Source organism: Nannobrachium achirus, assembly GCF_963921795.1.
Source record: "Nannobrachium achirus genome assembly, chromosome: 17".
NCBI classification, from domain to species: domain Eukaryota; kingdom Metazoa; phylum Chordata; class Actinopteri; order Myctophiformes; family Myctophidae; genus Nannobrachium; species Nannobrachium achirus.
In genome coordinates, this window is record NC_137824.1 from 41,366,900 (window position 1) to 41,384,578 (window position 17,679).

General features: G+C 41.8%; 3 protein-coding genes across 3 annotated transcripts; 1 reads left to right on the forward strand and 2 right to left on the reverse strand.

Moving 5' to 3' along the window:
• Positions 1-448: 448 nt before the first annotated feature.
• LOC308302488 (putative pancreatic secretory proteinase inhibitor) lies at positions 449-2,560 on the reverse strand (the record flags this gene model as incomplete). Its single annotated transcript, XM_080746743.1, has 4 exons — positions 449-494; positions 1,734-1,846; positions 2,285-2,316; positions 2,509-2,560. The coding sequence occupies 4 exons, from the start codon at positions 2,558-2,560 to the stop codon at positions 449-451; spliced, it is 243 nt and encodes an 80-aa protein (XP_080602869.1).
• A 3,946-nt stretch (positions 2,561-6,506) lies between these two features.
• sqstm1 (sequestosome 1) lies at positions 6,507-12,742 on the forward strand. Its single transcript, XM_080745676.1, has 8 exons — positions 6,507-6,783; positions 7,707-7,802; positions 7,977-8,398; positions 8,664-8,802; positions 9,298-9,378; positions 9,557-9,741; positions 10,387-10,570; positions 11,366-12,742. Exons 1-8 carry the CDS (start codon positions 6,603-6,605, stop codon positions 11,521-11,523), a joined length of 1,446 nt encoding a protein of 481 aa, XP_080601802.1. The 5' UTR covers positions 6,507-6,602; the 3' UTR covers positions 11,524-12,742.
• A 271-nt stretch (positions 12,743-13,013) lies between these two features.
• Positions 13,014-17,654, reverse strand: mrnip (MRN complex interacting protein; the record flags this gene model as incomplete). Its single annotated transcript, XM_080746744.1, has 7 exons — positions 13,014-13,571; positions 14,383-14,533; positions 14,652-14,782; positions 15,114-15,192; positions 16,255-16,361; positions 16,823-16,882; positions 17,595-17,654. The coding sequence occupies 7 exons, from the start codon at positions 17,652-17,654 to the stop codon at positions 13,014-13,016; spliced, it is 1,146 nt and encodes a 381-aa protein (XP_080602870.1).
• Positions 17,655-17,679: the final 25 nt, after the last annotated feature.

The following is a 17,679-nucleotide window of genomic DNA, read 5'->3' on the forward strand; positions in this document are numbered from 1 at the left end:
TTTTACTATTTTGAAAAACATTTTCAAATAGTTCAAATAGCTGATCTACAAGCTCACAACATGTCGATGTAGATCGTCTATTTGAAGTATTTTAAAATGTTTTTCAAAATTTCAAGCCAAAGAAGTTTAAGGGTTTAGGGTTTAGCTTGGAAGAAAATATAGGGCCCTAAACCTCCTCTCCTAAAGACTCTAACAAACTACACCTCTCCTTCTCATCTCTTGGGTTTGGTCAAACCTTTCATCCTTAATGTCCTTAACTTACAGAATACAACATTAGGTTCCTACATTTTGACAACAGCAAAGCTCTAGATCTTTAATAATAATCCACAGAGGCAAACAGTGATATTAGATATAATACAAAACATCAGGATTATAAAAGAATGATTAGCATATGGCTATATTGTCGTGTATATTAGGGTATGGAGGCGTGGGGAGGGGGCATCGTTCCTTAGCATCCTCCTTCCTTCACTATCAGTATGTCAGCGTTGGTTTCCCTGGAAACAAGAAAACATTTTCATCAGCTTGGAAAACAGCTCATCTTGAGGCTATTTGGTGGCAATGAGTTTACCATAATACATAGATATATCAGTGGTCCTCAAAGTAAGTTCCGGGGACCCCAAGGGGTCCTTAGGGGGGTTCCAGGGGAACCATAGTTATCCTATTTTTGATTGTTAGGAACCAAATGGCTCCTTACAGGTCTGTATGGGCCATTCGCACTGAAAAAAAAAATCGTTATGTGGATGGCAGTGTTCACACTGACTATATAACTATATAAAATACAATACAATATAATATACAATATAACAGGTTTTATGACGTAGACTATCATTCATACTATTGATCCTGGTAATATAGACCAGTGGTCTCTGTATTTGTACACTCTCTGAGTTAAGCACCATTGCCATCGGGCACGATATAACTTTATAGATAACTAAATCGTTCATGGTTGTAATTTATTATAGTCAGCGCTGCCATCCACTTGACTTTTGAAACGATTTTTTAAAACTATACTTTTATAGTTATAGCGCTCACTGCTCTGTGTGAATGTACCACAAGCCAATGTTGCATGCCAAGCAAAGTTAAAGGGCTTTTCCCCTCTCCCCTGTCTCAGGTGGAAAATAAACTCCAATAAATCACATAGGAAGGCTCAGTCAGGTGTGTGGGGACAGGGGGAAGTCTCTACAACAGGGGTCTTCAATGTTTTCAGGCCCAAGGACCCCTTAGTTGAGAGAGAGAGAGAGAGATGAAACAGGGACCCCCACAACCTTTTCAGAGATTCCATATAGTTTCATTGTTTTGACAACACGATCATCACATCAGTGTATTTTGGATTCACGTCAATTTGTATTTTCAGATATTTAACCACTTGAACCGTCAATAGAAGTTGACCTTTCCCTCTGTCCTTAGTCAGCTCTTTTTCCCCTCTACACCGAAAATAGCCGATCTACAAGCTCACAGCGCCTCGCAGCGCGAGACGTTGTGAGCTTGTAGATCGGCTATTTTTGGCAAAGGTTCTAAGAATATGGACACTAGGGTTCAAATGGTTAATATAAAAAATGAAGAAAAAACGTTTCTATCACTCCCTGTAGTAACTCTGAGGACCCCCTAGGGGTCCCGGACCCCCTGTTGAAGACCCCTGCTCTACAAGGCAAGCTCACAATGCATAGAGATGTTATACGTTGTCGACGAGCACACAGTGTGCAGCCAAGTATACATGGAGCATAACTACTTACAGCCTGTGGACACACAGAGCACACTCGTTTGGATAGGTGACACCGTCACTTCCACACACAGGGGAGTAATTCAGAGGACAGGCCTGGGTTACGCTCATGTCACTGCAGGAAGGCTGGGGACAGATCAAACATCAGTTCTGTTTTAATGGGATTCCATTTGAAAGCAGTTTTCCATAACATTAGCCCCCAGATATATTCAGCCCCCCCAGCTATTCAGTTTCTAAAGATATTTAAAAATGGAAGACATGACACGTGATATTTGTGTGAAGACTATAATGCATAATAATCCTTCAAATATTTGCCTAGACAATATTTCATTAGTGTGTGGTTGCCATATCGGTCCGTGGATTTTTTTCCAAGCAAAGTGAACCTGAGTTTTGTAAACTTTCTGAGTAATGTTATCCGTCTTGGACGGCTGCACAACAGGGAAGTGAAGCTTTTGGTCCTGCTTATTCCTCATGACTCGCGTCACGGCAACAACAATTGCAATTTCCCAGAATTGCATCTTTCTACTTTATTTATTGGTTTAGTTTTTAATTGTTGTCTCATACCCTCCTGTAGAGTCTGGACTTGTCCTCTGCATCTGAAAAGGTGACATTTGTTGAAAAACATTTAGACAGGTTGAATTAAGTCAACACTTCAATATAGTAATAATATACTGTATAATGTTTAAAGTAATATGCAGTAATATATAGTGTCATCTCTATTTTGATCTAGCCTAAACCTAACTCTTATATGATATGAAATTATTATGGAATGACTCTGATGAGGTTACCTGCAGAGAAGCAAACTGCCAGACAGAGCAGCACAACTGTCTTGTGAATCATCGTGATGGAGGAGATCACCAGAGAGAGAAACAAGGTTAGTTCAAAAAGCAGACGAGCAGTTAACGTTCCACGCTCCCACGATGACAACTGGATCTGGATGTTTGCCTGCTGCGAGTCCGGTCTGCTCTGCGATGTGGTTTGCTCCGAGTCCTGTCTGTGTCTGTGCTGCTGCTGCTGCGTGGAGTGCTGTTGTCATATAGAGTAGGGTTTGAAATAATGTGACCCTGTGGTGACAAAAGCCATGTTTTGACGGCCGAGGGCCTGACCAAATGTTTGTGACCAGCCCCCCTATTGTTTCGGGCCTTTATTAGGGGATAAACATTCCTACTGGCCAAATATTACTGAGCAGGCAGAAATATATGGGATGGAGGGGTGGGTGGGGCTGGGTTGTTATAGTCATCCCCCCTGACAATCTAGATGAGCAACAACAACTCTGACACAGCCACTATATCTAGTAATAAAGCATATAACAGCTTAGATGAATGATCACCCGGGCATTCATCGCTGTCCTAGAGTATCCACACACAGCATTTGGCTGCCGGCCTCGCCGTTATGCAGCCATTATGTGTACAATGGTGGCTGTTTTCCACTCTGTGTTGTGGTTCCTTTGCAACAGGATACACTCCAGTGCAGTTTCTCCTTGGCAGCATTCTACCACATTGCCTGAAGCAGCAATTGCTTGGCAGCCGAGCATTGTCGATGTTTGACACGTGTTCCTCTTGCTCACAGTGTGCCAGTTCTACCTGCCTTGCCAAGGAGCACCCGAAGTCGCAGCACTTTAGCTCGTGTTGATTAGTCGGCTGCTGTATCCGCCCAAGGGGTTATACCGCAGCAATCGCAGCACACGATTATCACCACCCTCACCCAGTGCAAATAACCACTCCTACGTTTGACTTTGTGTGTAAGTCCATGTATGCCGTACCAACACTACTGTCCCCTATGTATGCAGTATCAACAGCTGCGGTCACACATGACTAAAGACATGACTAAAGACCACCATCACCACAGTTGATGTCACGGACAGAATGGCCCATACAAGGAGATATGCACAGGTGTATCGTGTTTGATTTATTTTGGGGCTTTTATGCCTGGTAGCCTGGGATCCCTTCACTTTTGGGGTTTGATCCAGTTGGAAACCACTCTATGTCATGTTGTAGTCCTAGATGGACTACAGTTTGGCTGGAACTATCAAACCGGAAACAGTTTAACCCAAAATAATTCCCCTGCGCTCAAGGACATACTTTTAGATGCCTGAGGCCTGGACAGTAGACTGACAGGAAATGGGCAGAGAGATGGGGAGTGACACGCTGCAAAGGTCGTCGGGAACGACGAACCCCGGCAGTCAGGCTGGCATTGCAGCCTAGGGTAACCAGACCACCACACCGGCGGCCCGGGCCAATAAAAGAGACTAGAACAACAAGTAGCACACAACAAGTGAAGACGCCTACAACCACCTTTTCTATGATACCTTTTCATACAATAACGTTATTACCAATTAAGTCCAGTGATTTAAAAACGTCTCTTTGCCATTATAGTTTTTTTTTTCCTTTTTTGGGGGGTTTTCGTTTAGGAAACTGGTTGTTATTTCTCCATTTCTCCATCACATAGCCGTCTAATCCATCTGAAACCAAAGTGTTCTCCATCTTTTTAACTCTTTTTCACCAATGGTGTTCACATGTGTTGTTTATCATCTTTCAAACTCTCTCTTTCACCATTGTGAAACTTGTTATTGGTTTTGGTTCCGCTGTAATCCTAGAGACCATCTAGATAACTTTGCACCTAACTTCAAAACAAGGACCCGACTTTGAACATGTGCATTCAAATGTTTGTAACTTGTTATTCAAGTAATAACATAACTCTGAGAGTGTGCAAATGGACCAGTTCAATTAACAGTCAGGATTGTACACTGCGAGTAGGCTACTCTAATGTGTATTAGATACAAAACATCTCCCTTTACACTTGAGATAATACTCTTTAAGTTACATAAATTGTCATTCAGATCAAAACAGTTTTAAAGATAATTCAAATCAATAAACCTCTAGACCTCAACACATTAACCGCATCCAATATTTATATAGTAGCTAATATGCTCTATTCAGTGGGAGGCTGGGAGCAGCATACCTAAGATGTGGATAGTGCATTCATTCATTGGATAAAGGCTTGTCTTGACATTACATGGTTGGTGTAGTAGTCAAGTAATGGCCACAAGGTGGCAGTATACCATCAGGCTACAAACATTACAATAGACAGATACCACACAAGCCTTACAATGCTGTCTCAAAAAATGATTTGTTAGACTGTCTAAAAATACAGTTCTAGGCATGAATATTATTCTTTATTTGATGTTTTGATGTTCATGAAATGCATGTTCTTGTCTTTTATATCCTTGCTGAAACCAGTTGAATACCAATACCACATAGGCAGCATGGTATCGGTACAATTTGGGATAGTTTTCTAGAAGTTTCATACATCTCACTCAGCATGATGTCAGAGTCCAAACCTTCTTCTAGAAACGTCCAGAAGGTTTGCTTGTAGGGCATCTGGTATCTTCTGAACACAGATTAGCATCCAGGCAAAGGTAAAGAAAAACAAAATGTAATCTCAATCACAAGACAATGACTCATCATATATATTTGGTCGCGCGCGTGTGTGTGTGTGTGTGTGTGTGTGTGTGTGTGTGTGTGTGTCCATACACGCATGTAGGGTGGGGATAGGCTATATATTATTATTGTACAAACATGTAGTAGTAGGCTACTTGACAAATTAGGAGTAGAGAAAAGGGGGACAGGAAATGTTTAAATAAAACAAATTTCAACAAATTTAGGCCAATTGGCATAGGCCTACTTATCTTTCATGTTCAATTTTGTGTTTGCAAGGGGACTGCAATGGGTATTTCCAAGTCATAGGATCCAATACATCCAGAAACTTCTATCAGCCATGTTTTTTGTTTTATTTTTTTGTTTTAAACTTTATTTAAAAACAGGTAAAATAAGAAATCTATGCTTGGAACTGAATCAGTTGTAAATGTTCAATTGTGTCCTATAGTCAAAGAGAAAGATCAAAAGATGTGTTGTTATTTCTGAAGTTACTTTGAAGAAATTGACCTTAACATGCATATAAGACATTTCCACTGAGAGACAACATCCTTAAAATGATTAAGCCTACAGTCAAAAGCATATTACATTTATTACAAAAATAATTCATTTAAAATGTTGATGTGCTAGCTGCATTTCCGGCCTTTCAGATGATAATACAAAACAAAAACTCTACAGTTCATCTGATTTATTTGCACACTCATTTTGTGTGCATTTATTTGGACACAAAATCTAAATTTCTTGCACATTGGTTCCTCTATGATTGGTTCTCATAGTGGGGTCCAGGGTTCTTCAGGGGTGCCAGTGGGATCCCCAGTTAAATCTGTTGTATCATCAAAATCAGTTTAATACAAGCTCACAAAGCAATGCATATATATCTGCTATTTAAAAAACATCTTGGGGGGAAAAAAGAAAATGTGGGGGTATTTTTGAATCATTTTATAAACATAAATCTTGTATTGGGGACAACATTATGTTCAGATGGGGAGGGTCTGTGGCCAAATATATAATGTGAGGGTCCTTGACCATGACATGACAAAGCATGAAAACCACTGGTCTTTCAAACCAGACATGAATGTTGCATGATGTTGATATGAGGATTCATGATTCATGCTCTCTGTCTCTCTGCGTGGCTCTGCTAATATCACGTGCTTGTGACGTGTCATGTGACAATGACCTCACCAAGAAAAATCCCCCGTGGAAAGTGCCTTGTCATTCCTCAGCCTATCATTGGTCGGAGCCCGGGACCTGCTCCGCCCACTTGTTTACATTTCAGGCGGTGCGGCCTTGCGATTGGTCCGTCGGCGGGATAAATATTGTATTTGGCCAAGTGAGGTTATTGAACACGGAAGTACAGCAGAGCCTCAGCAGAGAACCTCCGGCGAACGAATTTCTAACTGCGCAACAGAAGTTCAAAAGCGAGCAGAAGACAGCAGACAGTGTCCACCATGTCCACCTCCACGGCCATCCAGGTGAAAGCCTACCTCCTGGGGAAGGAAGACAACCCCAAGGAGATCCGACGCTTCACCGTCGACCAGGACGTGTCCAGCAGCTTCGAGTACCTGAAGGGAAAAGTTGCCGAGGTCTTCTCCAACCTGAAAAATGTCGCCTTCCAGATGTTCTACAAGGGTGAGTGACAGTGACGAGACTGGGACATTAAAATAGACTGTTAATGATGACACTCAGACAAATGGACCATTATTGCTACATAATATACTATTCGTTTTATCACTGAGACATAATATACTATTCATATTACTGAGACATAATAGACTGTTAATGATACTGACTACAGAGACTTAATGGTACTTAGACTGTGACATAATATAGGCCTAATACTACTGTAATACACTGTTAATAATATTGAGACAAATTGACCATTTCTGCTACTGAGACATAATAAACTATTCATATTACTGAGACATAATAGACTGTTAATGGTATAGACTACAGAGACTTAAGTTAATGATACTTAGATTGTGACATAATTAATAGGCCAAGGCTAATACTACTGATGATGCATGACATAGTAATAGACTGTAATGATACTGAGACATATAGATGTGTAAATTATACAGAGACATACAGTAGACTATTAATTATAGAGACATAAGGACCAATAATATTGACACATAGACTATTAATTATACAGTACTGACATATAGACCAATAGAGAGTGTATACACTTAATGATTTATACAAGCATTAATCACACATGACATTTAAAAATACATATTTAGACTACATGAATTGACTAATGAATAGTCACATCTCACAATACTCAAATATTACATTTATGACATAAGTACAAGTGTTATTGTTGTCATACACAGAAGAAGGAGAAGATTCCATTAGAGAAGTAATAGTCCATATTAAAAATATGACTTGGACTTGGAATATGACTACCGCCCATGTTTATCTCAAACACACACACACACACACACACACACACACACGCATGCACGGGTGATTTTCAGTGTTCCAGAACAATCGGCATCAATCTGTAAACACAAACAGAGCAGTGTTTTGACGAGATGCTTTTTGTCCTCCAGATGAAGATGGCGACCTGATCTCCTTTTCTACAGACGAGGAGCAGATAATGGGACTGACCTGCATGTCGGACCAAACCTTTAGACTGTACATCAAAGGTACATACAGTATATATACACAAATGTATGCATACATGTACAAACGCACTGGCCTATGGCCCTGTGCATCTGAACACAGAATGAACACTTAAAACTGCTAGCTAGTTATTACAACGCTATTACTGTTTTATTCTCAATCTATACTGATATTGGTGTTATCGTTTGGCATTCCAGAGAGGAAAGAGCATCGTCGTGAGTTCCCACTCCATGCCTTCCCTGGCGGGTTCCCTCCCTTCACCTTCCCACCCCACCCACATGGCCCTGCTCCGCCCCACGGCCCCTGTGGGCCCCCGCCACCCCACGGCCCCTGTGGACCACCACCTCCTCACGGCCCTGCTGGGCCCCCACCTCCCCATGGCCCCGCTGGGCCCCCACCTCCCCAGGGCCCCGCTGGGCCCCCACCTCCCCATGGCCCCCCTCCTGCCATGCTGCACCCTGGCGTGACGTGTGACAGCTGTGAGGGCAGCATTATGGGGACCAGGTTTAAGTGCACCGTGTGTCCCGACTATGACCTGTGCTCTGCCTGTCAGTCCACTGGGATCCACCAGGAACACGCTCTGCTGCCCATCTGGCACCCACTGAACAACATGTTCCAGGTCAGAATATGTCCCTTCATTTTGAAACCTTGAATCACTTTAAACCTGCCATCCTTATTTTGTGAAGGCAAAAGTTTTCACAAAAAAAGGAACATTGCAAATCTACTGCTGCTATGACAGCAGCTATCATTTTCTACCCACCCCAGGTGATGTAGAAAATGATAGAAATGTTGAAAAGAAAAATGCAGTCAGTGGTTCTTTGATCCTGCAATGTGCCTGATGATGAATGATGATGATAACTTTCATACTTGTAAACATTCCTCAGTGGATCCCTCGTGGAAAGTGGCTGAAGAGGATGAGGCAGTGTAACAGGGGTCAGAACCAGGGCCAACCCAGGACCTGTGGGGCTCAGACCCCTACCTGTGGGACCTCTACTGCTGACCCGGCTAACGGCACCCCCTCTGGTGAGTCCAGGAAATTACTGCACAGGAAAAATCCTGAGTGTTTGTTGAGCTTTGGTTTTAGGCCGGTAATATTTGTGTACTGTATATCGGCAGCGCAAACATCAGGAAATCAACAAGGTAGGCGATTGTGTATATAGTAGTTAGTTAACACTCTAGTGGTCTTGTCAAAAAGTTACGTTTGCGGTCGGTAATACTTCTTCTTGTTGGTCCTCAACTGTGGTTAAGTGCCTTGCTCAAGACCAGACATCTGTGACAGGGATTGCTTATTGGAAGTCCTATTTGTAGAGCCTGACCGATACATCGGTCTCACAAAAATATCTGCCTTATCTTCATCTGCAATTATGCTGCCTATGTGTCCTGCCTTTTACCACTTTCATGTTTGTCACATAGCTTTTGGCACTTATTTTTAAATCAGTGTAAACTTCAGTAATCGGTGGTCAAGGATCAAACCCCAAAATCTTAACCATATAATGAAACCTCCTCTTCCCCTCCTAGACTCTGCCACTGCTGCACAGGCAAATGTGGACTTCCTCAAAAACATTGGAGAGGGTGTGGCTGCCATGCTGAGTCCATTAGGTAAATAATACCCTGTTGTAAACAAAGCACACCCTTTTCTACTGCACAGAGTACAAACTGTAAACTCTATCACACAATGGTTTTGCTTGACTACGAGATTGGTTCTTCTCAGCAAGCGACACTATTTTTGTGTGTGTATATAGGGCCTAAGTGGTAAAAATTGTCTTTTCCCGACCAGGCATCGACGTTGACATTGACGTTGAACATGAAGGTCAACGCACCAAGGTGACCCCCACTCCCCCGGGATCTGCCGGACCACCCAGTGCTACGGGGTCAGGGGACTCGGCAGGGTCAGAGGTCAAACAAGGGGACATGGAGGTGGACGGAACAAGCAGCATCGGGAGCGCTACTGAGGGAGATCAGGTACATCACACACAGACAAATCACTTACATGCATACAGGGACATACAGTACATACTGTATGAATATTGTACAAACAACATTTAGAAACTCTTTGACTGTCTTTAGGGTGTTGGGTGTTATCTAGATAGTTATTTTATATCTGAAGCAGACTTGGATCAACTCCTTTTGCAGTCATCAGGCGAGGCGGAAACCATGGTGGAAACCCAAAATGTGCTCCTCCAAAATGGTTCCCCAAAATGATTACCAGCTTAAATTTGTAATTTGATTTCAATGTTTTCAACTCGTTGCACGACTGGTATGGCTAGATTACTCTATTTGGCAACAAACAAAGTGCAGTGCTTACCGGAAACCAACTTCTAGAAAACGTGGCCTAGACCAGCTCACACTGGTCAGTTCGGAATGAAAACCTCTTTCCTCCTTGTGGAAAGCCTGGTGACGCGAGGTTAGTCTGACTATTAGTTGATGCTGTTTACTTAAGTCTTGGACTTTGGAAGTCATTCCGAGTCAGGGTTAATGTTAAGTGCAGTTCTTGTCTGTGGATTATTCTGTTGTTTTTTTAACTGTCCGTAGTGTATATTTTATTTGGCTTTAGGTCTTTCTGAAGGTTATTTTATGAGGGACTTATCAGAATTCTTTTCTCCACAGGGTACCAAAGGTCAAGGGAGCGACGAGGAATGGACCCACCTGACTCCTAAAGAGGTGGACCCCTCCACTGGAGAGCTCCAGTCCCTCAGGCTGGAAGATGAGGCGCCAGGGTCCCTGGAGGCCCCACCCAGCGAGGGCCCTTCAGGCCTGCTTGAGGCTGCCATCTACCCCCACCTTCCTCAAGGTATTAACCCATTTAGGCCTGGAACATTATACGTGTCGCGTTAGACTTGAACTGCTTTAACCATTATTTTATGCTTTAGATATTACAAAGAATTGCAGATATACAAACTCACAGAGCGGCACTCTGTGCCGCGCTGTGAGCTTGTATATCTGTATATCCCCTAGGTTATACCTGTAAACCCAAAACCTAGTAGGCATACTTTTTGTGTAATATCAAAGCTAATGCAGGGGGTTCGTTTTTAATTCATAATTTCCCTATAATTCATTATGTATATTCCACTTCTGTACCAACAAACTGTTTGCTGAAATGGGACCTCAACATGAAAATGTGTTTGTTTCCCTACTCGGCCAGTTACTGTTCTTTGGCTCAGCAGCAATGCAGCTTAGCTGCAAAGTAACTTAACCTACAATGTTCTTCTTGCTGCTTATTTTTAGATGGATGCTATTTATACATGCATGTTGTTTACTTGTTCATGTGTGTTATGTTATTCATAGGCCTACTGTTCGCTTGACCACAGATGCTAAGAAAGATATTTAGATGGCATGTTATTTACACAGATGTTAGATCTGATGTTTACCTGGTATCCTAGTTACTTAGTAGCAAATACGATCGTGCACTTTAGAACAATGTCCAAATGTAACCAACTGCCCTCACAAAGCCAGTCTGGACATCTAATCTGGCACTCTATAAATGTGTTATCGATGTATTGATGCAATCTACAGTTTACAGTTTAGGCATTTAGCAGATGCTTTTAATCCAAAGCGATTTACAATCTCATCATGAATCATTCTCTAGACCCAGAACCCAAGCTGATTGAAGCCCTGTCACAGATGCTGTCAATGGGTTTCAGTGACGAAGGTGGCTGGTTGACTGGACTCCTCCAAACAAAGAATTGTGACATCGGAGCGACGCTGGACACCATCCACTACGCCAAACCTCCCACACATCCCTGACCGCTCCCAGCATATACAGCATGTCTTGTCTCACCTTTGTTATTCAGTAATTATTAACAGTCAAGGTAGAGCTTTTATGTATCAGTTAAATAACGTTTGACAATGCAGTAACGATTGTAATCTAAATCATTAACAACCTTCCTACTGTATTTCTGTCTTGTTTTCGCTAGGACGCCAAGTTATCATTTATATTGAAAATATTTCTTTGGGGTCTCTGATATGTGGTTGTCAATTATAACACATGCATGTTAAACAATGCAACAATTTGTGAGAAATTTAAACAAATGTTAAACGGGGTGATCTAAAGTAGAGTAGTGCGCAAAGGAAAAGCATCCAACTCAAATATTATATGCATTATTTAAAATGTGGGACTCAAGTGTTTGTCTTGGATTTAACCAAATTAGACCTTTTTAAAGAGGTGGTGCCATAGTTTTGTACTTTTTCTGTTTTGTATGTGTCTATGGAGTTGACATTACTCTAATAGACCCCAGGTGTGGTTATAATGTGCAATTTGCCTTCCCTGTGTATTTTTGGTTACTTCGTGAAAGACTGGGCCTCAAAAGGCCCAGTAGAAAAACACAGATTAAATTACATCAAACTCATCCCCTGGGTGTGGCTAACGCGTGATTGGAAAGGACACCCGGGCTCCAGACGGAGCCGCTCGATTGTCCACGACACTGCAAGCGGCGCGAAGGCCAGCGGACCTTGGTCCTGCTCTTCGCCCCCGAGCGCCGCAGGCGCGAGTGGCCGCGAAGAGCGGGCCAGGGGGCTGCGCGAGTTACGAAGCCGTGGTGAATGCAATCGTTATATTTACGGCCTGGGCAAGCCCACGATAAACGCCCTGTCCAAGCGACTACAATTGAGCGCTCCCTAGCTCCGCATCAGCCAATCAAAAGCTTCGGTGGGCGGGGTTTCCCTGGAGCCCGGGTGTCCTTTCCAATCACGCGTGGCTAACCTCAGCTGGGTCCCTAGTTACTGGACAACCAGGCATACTTAATGAACTGGTGGGTGTGGCCACATTTCTACACTTTCTGTACACTTTTTTTGAAAAAAGTCTTATAATCATAATACCTGATCATGTTTTAGGGAGGGACAAAATCATGGCACTGCATCTTTAAGGTCTTGCAGACAGTCATTTATAGTTTGAGACTACAAGTTAAGAGTATCGTTAAGGTTTCTCTGCATTTAACCTGTGTTCACAATAAACAGCTACAATGTATGTGTGTTTCATTGGTTTTATTTCCATAACCATTTCAAGTGTCCCAGAAATGATTGTTTATAAAAACTAACATAGCTAGTACAATGAATTGAACAGAATCCAAAGCAAGTAAAGATACTGTACTTAACGCCAGTTGGTACACATTCAAATCCTCAGTGTTTATTTAATTCCTCTGAGTTAAATTAATTCTGAGAATCTTGTTGTGTAGTGGAAATCAGCCATCTCTTCTACTGAAGGCTAAAACAAAATGGATCCTGGAGGAATAATTATTTTAAAACTCATCATCAAAATCATCTCCAGTGCTAAACAAGTCAATAGGAAGGGAAAGGTGTGGCCCTTTAATCGGTGGAGCCTGCTGACACACACTGACAGAACATGCAGGTCTTGTTGTCATGTGAGCAGGCTTACTACTGGCCTCTCCCATGCCACAGGGACTGGCTGTTGTCTTCAGCTTATTGAAAGGGACACTCCCCAGTCCTCCCACTGAGGCTGTACCTCTACAGGCTGGGTCCCCTGCGGAACGTGTCCCAACAGACTGGTGCTCGGCTACGCCCCCTGGCACCCAGAAGCCTTCATCATCTTCCTCCTCCTCCTCCAGCACGTGTGGCGTCGATAGATACTGATTCCATCTAGAGACCGTGTTGGATCCAGGAGGTGGGGAGGAGACTGCTGTAGCAGAATGTTTGTCTGGATAGGAAGTGGCTGTGTTTAGCCTACTTGGATTTGGGAGAGATGCACTGTTGGCTGTACTAATGCGTGTGGTACAGGCTGGTCTTTTAGATGAATTCTTTAAGCTGGAGAAGACAGTGCCTCTCTCTTCTTGTGCCTGCTGTGGAGAGAGGAGCCCGTCAGTGCTGTAACCTCCTGGTACTCAGGGGCGTTACAAAGGGGGGGAAAGTGGGACTGAGTTACCAGGGCCCAAGGTGGAGGGGCCTGGAATTATTTGACACTATTGACAAATAGCAGATCTATAAGCTCACAGCACGGCATTGAGTACCGTGGGGGGGACTACATATTTTGAGATGGGTGTCCGTGGCCAAATACATATCATTTTGGGGGTCCTTCACATGAAAAAGTGTGAGCACCACTGACATAGAAACAGGATTTTCAAAAAACCTTAGAAGGATTTGAAATATTCAAAGACTTGCACACATTTTCACGATTTTTCAAAAATAGCAGATCTGTGAGCTTGTATATCTGCTATTTTCAACCGTTAAAGTACCCAGGGCCCAGAATTTGGTGTGACACCCACCCCTGGTGGTATTCACTGCACAGCAAGGGTACGCTGCACAAATGATCAGTTATCATTTCATGCTATTCATCATTAACCTTGTGCAGTGAGAGAACAGGCCAACTTGCACAGGCAAAAGAATAAATGTATTAAGTGGGTGATGTGGTAGTGACACAGACAGCTATTGCTTATTTTCTCTTAAGTGAAAATAACACTCCATAATAAGGCATAACTCAAATAAAAAAAGACATGAGTTTACATGGTCCACATTGTCCAACATATAATAATATAATAGGCACAGAATTTCCGTAAGCTATACTACTGAATGCGAGGACTGTGCTTTTCATAGGATATATGAACCATTGTGAGAACACGGGCGCATGTCAATAAGTAGAGCGTGTTACTGTACCTCTGACCTCCTCCAGCAGTTAGTATTAGTTTCAGGGTGACAGGTGGGTTTAGAGTCACAGTCTACATCAGGGTTTAGATTGTTGCGCTCCTCTCTACTGTAGTAATTCCTTTCATCTCCACATGCTCCTCTCCTCTTCCGCTTCCTGTTGCTGTTCATACAAAGAAAGCTCATTGGCTGACTAGAAACATCAACAAGACATTTACATGAGTCATCATTTGGGTAATGGACGGGTAAGAGCCACATCATAGCATAGTCACGTGATGTACCTGACTTTCTTGTTGGCGTGGAAACGGTCTCTGTCAAGGAAAATATTCTTCTCCTCCTTCTCGTCCTCTGACTCAGCCTCCAGACTGTGCCCTGCCTCTGGTTGGTGTAGGTATTTACTCCACCGACTCACCTGAAGAAACAGAAACTAGAATGGTCATGGGATCATTTCCATTCCATATTGTCGCCTCATACTAGTCATACGTCCTATGTTGATATTAAGGGATTCCCCTGTGGCTGAACAGTAGTTGATTTTTCCTCATACAGCATCCTCACTGTAAAATGTCTACACTTTTTAACTCTAAGAATGTACATAGAATGTACATAATAACCTGTCCCATTTGTAGGCTCTGAGTAAATGAACACTCAGGATTTTACTGTGCTAGGTTTGAATTCAGGTGGTTTACAATTTACAAATACATAAACCAAGCCTCAATTATTCCAGATATTTAATAACACACAACCTGTGAGTCCATCTGCTGGGGTGTCACCACATCGCCTTCTCCTCCCTTCTGTGTCACCTGCTCCGTCGTTGTCTCCTCCCTGGTAGACAAGACACACATTAGTTTTATTACAGATAAACTTCAAACATAATGGGATGTCTCTTGTCCCGTGGTATAGGCAATAAAAGGGGACATTGCAAGCAAACACTTCACAGTTGCTGCACCAATAATTCATTGTCATCAAGCCGGCTTGGAGGCGGCTGTTCAGCAGCCAGTGTTGTACTGTACTGTTATCTGTAATGTATAATTTTATTGTAATTGTTTTGTGAATTAATTGACACCTCGAAATGCATTTTGAAATGAATTTGTTTGGGAAACATGTCATTGTGTAGATAACTCCTTGGTTAGCCTTGTTTTTTTTTTAGTTCATTGATAGCAATTAATTCCTTATCATTGTCAGTAGGTCTCACCTCGTATATAAGGTTTGGGTGTATGTATGCTTCAAGTTATGCTTGGGCTGGCACACAGCAGGTAACAGCCCAGAGGGAAGACCTACCAGGACTGACATTGTTATATAAATAGTAGTCAGGTTTAACTAGAGCTGCACGGTATGCTGCCAAACACGTTCCAGTGAGAAAACTCCTAGAGCTGTTTAAAATGAATCACTGCCCCGTCCTCTGCAATATAGGATGCTTCTAGTGGTGGTGGTGATCCCTAGGAAGTGAAGCTTATTTTACCGCTAGGCAAGTCAATTTGTGCACATTTCATACCAGGGAAACTCAATGTGCTTCACATAATAATAATTTAAAGAAAACACTACCAATAAGTGTGAGCTGGTGTTTAGAATAGAGCTATAATATATTGGTGGAAACCTATGTCCAAAACCGTAACTTTTTTATTATAGTTAAAATAGTCAATCCACAAACTCACACATGTTGTAGATCTGCTATTTTTTGGCAAACGTTCCACCCCAGGATAATGGATGTTGGGGATATTTTGATTATCGCGATAATATCGTAAATCGTGATTTCTTTGTTCACAATAATCTTTTTTCATATCGTACCATCCCTACACAACATACACTTGTACAGTATTGAGCAGGTCGTGCTATACAGGTATGTAATGAGGTCATTATTGCTGGTACTGCAGGCTAGTTAGTTACCATAGTAACGAAGCAGTCTGCTCCGCCTCCATCATCTTCTCTCCCTGCAAGCCATTCAGCTTCTGAACGTGACGTCGGCAGTCCGCCCCTGAGCCACGTCCAAACTCCTGTTTAAATAAGGAAAGTCCTATCAAAATTATTTAAACAACACAACAAATCGTGTATGGGGGCCACTGCCCCTGGCACAAAATACATTCGGATGCGGGGTCTGCACTGCAGCCGAATACATAGAATTAATTTATTTGGGGTAAATTGAAAACATTTGAGAACCACTGCTATTAATCTAGGAACTATAAATAAAAGATTTATGATGGAAAAAGTGACTTTGGAGCGGTGAAAATAATCCGCCGTTTTGGCTGTGGGAGAGAGATCTGAGGAGTCCAGGAGAAGTAAAAACTGGAAGGACTATAATAAAAATCCATCATATCAGGTATGTACATACGTGATAAAAGGCTGATTAAGTGGTATTATGTTTTATTCTGGAATTTTCCTTTAAAGTTCTAGCTTTCAGATTTCTATTTTCTTCTCCCTTTGTATTTCATCATAATAATTGTAATGATTACTTTACCTTGATAAGAGACTGTTTCTCACCACACATCTTACATATCCATTTCTTGCTCTTTTTAACCTGAAATACAGAAAATAACATTTGACATTCACTCATCTTGATAAACATGTGCAATTCCGTCATTAACTACATGGTAACAAGACGTGTAACATTCCAAACTCCACAGTTGAACTGGATTAGATTTATATAGATTTGTGGCACATTACAGTACGTGATTTGTACTTAAACTATAGCTTTATCTCATCATAAAACTACTGGTAGGTATGTACAGTAGGTACAATATTGAGGTATTTGTACTTTACTTGAGTATTTCCAATTTCCAGTACTTTTACTTCTACTCCACTACATCTCAGAGGCAAATATTGTACTTTTACTCCACTACCATTATTTGAAAACTTTAGTTACTAGTTATTTTGTAGATAATTATCACAAAACATACATGAACCACTTCAGCCCTATATTTATTTTGGCCTTTTGAAAATAGAAGATCTACAAGCTCACAATGTGTCACGATTGTGAGCTTGTAGATCTGCTATTTTCAAAAGTTCTTTACATTTGAAAACTTGAAGTGGGACATTCTGCATAATACTTTTACTTTTAGTACTTTAAGTACATTTTGATACCAATACTTTTGTACTTTTACTCAAGTAAACTTAGAATTCCAGACCATTTCTACATTGCAGTATTGATACTTTTGCTAAGTAAAAACATTTGAGTACTTTTTCACCACACTCACAACTGTCAGACAGACATAAACAAGTATAGAAGTTACCTGATGCACTTGAAAGGTTTGACATGAGTAGCACTTTACTACATGGAATTCCTGGACCATTTTTGCCAGATGAAAGATCAAAAAA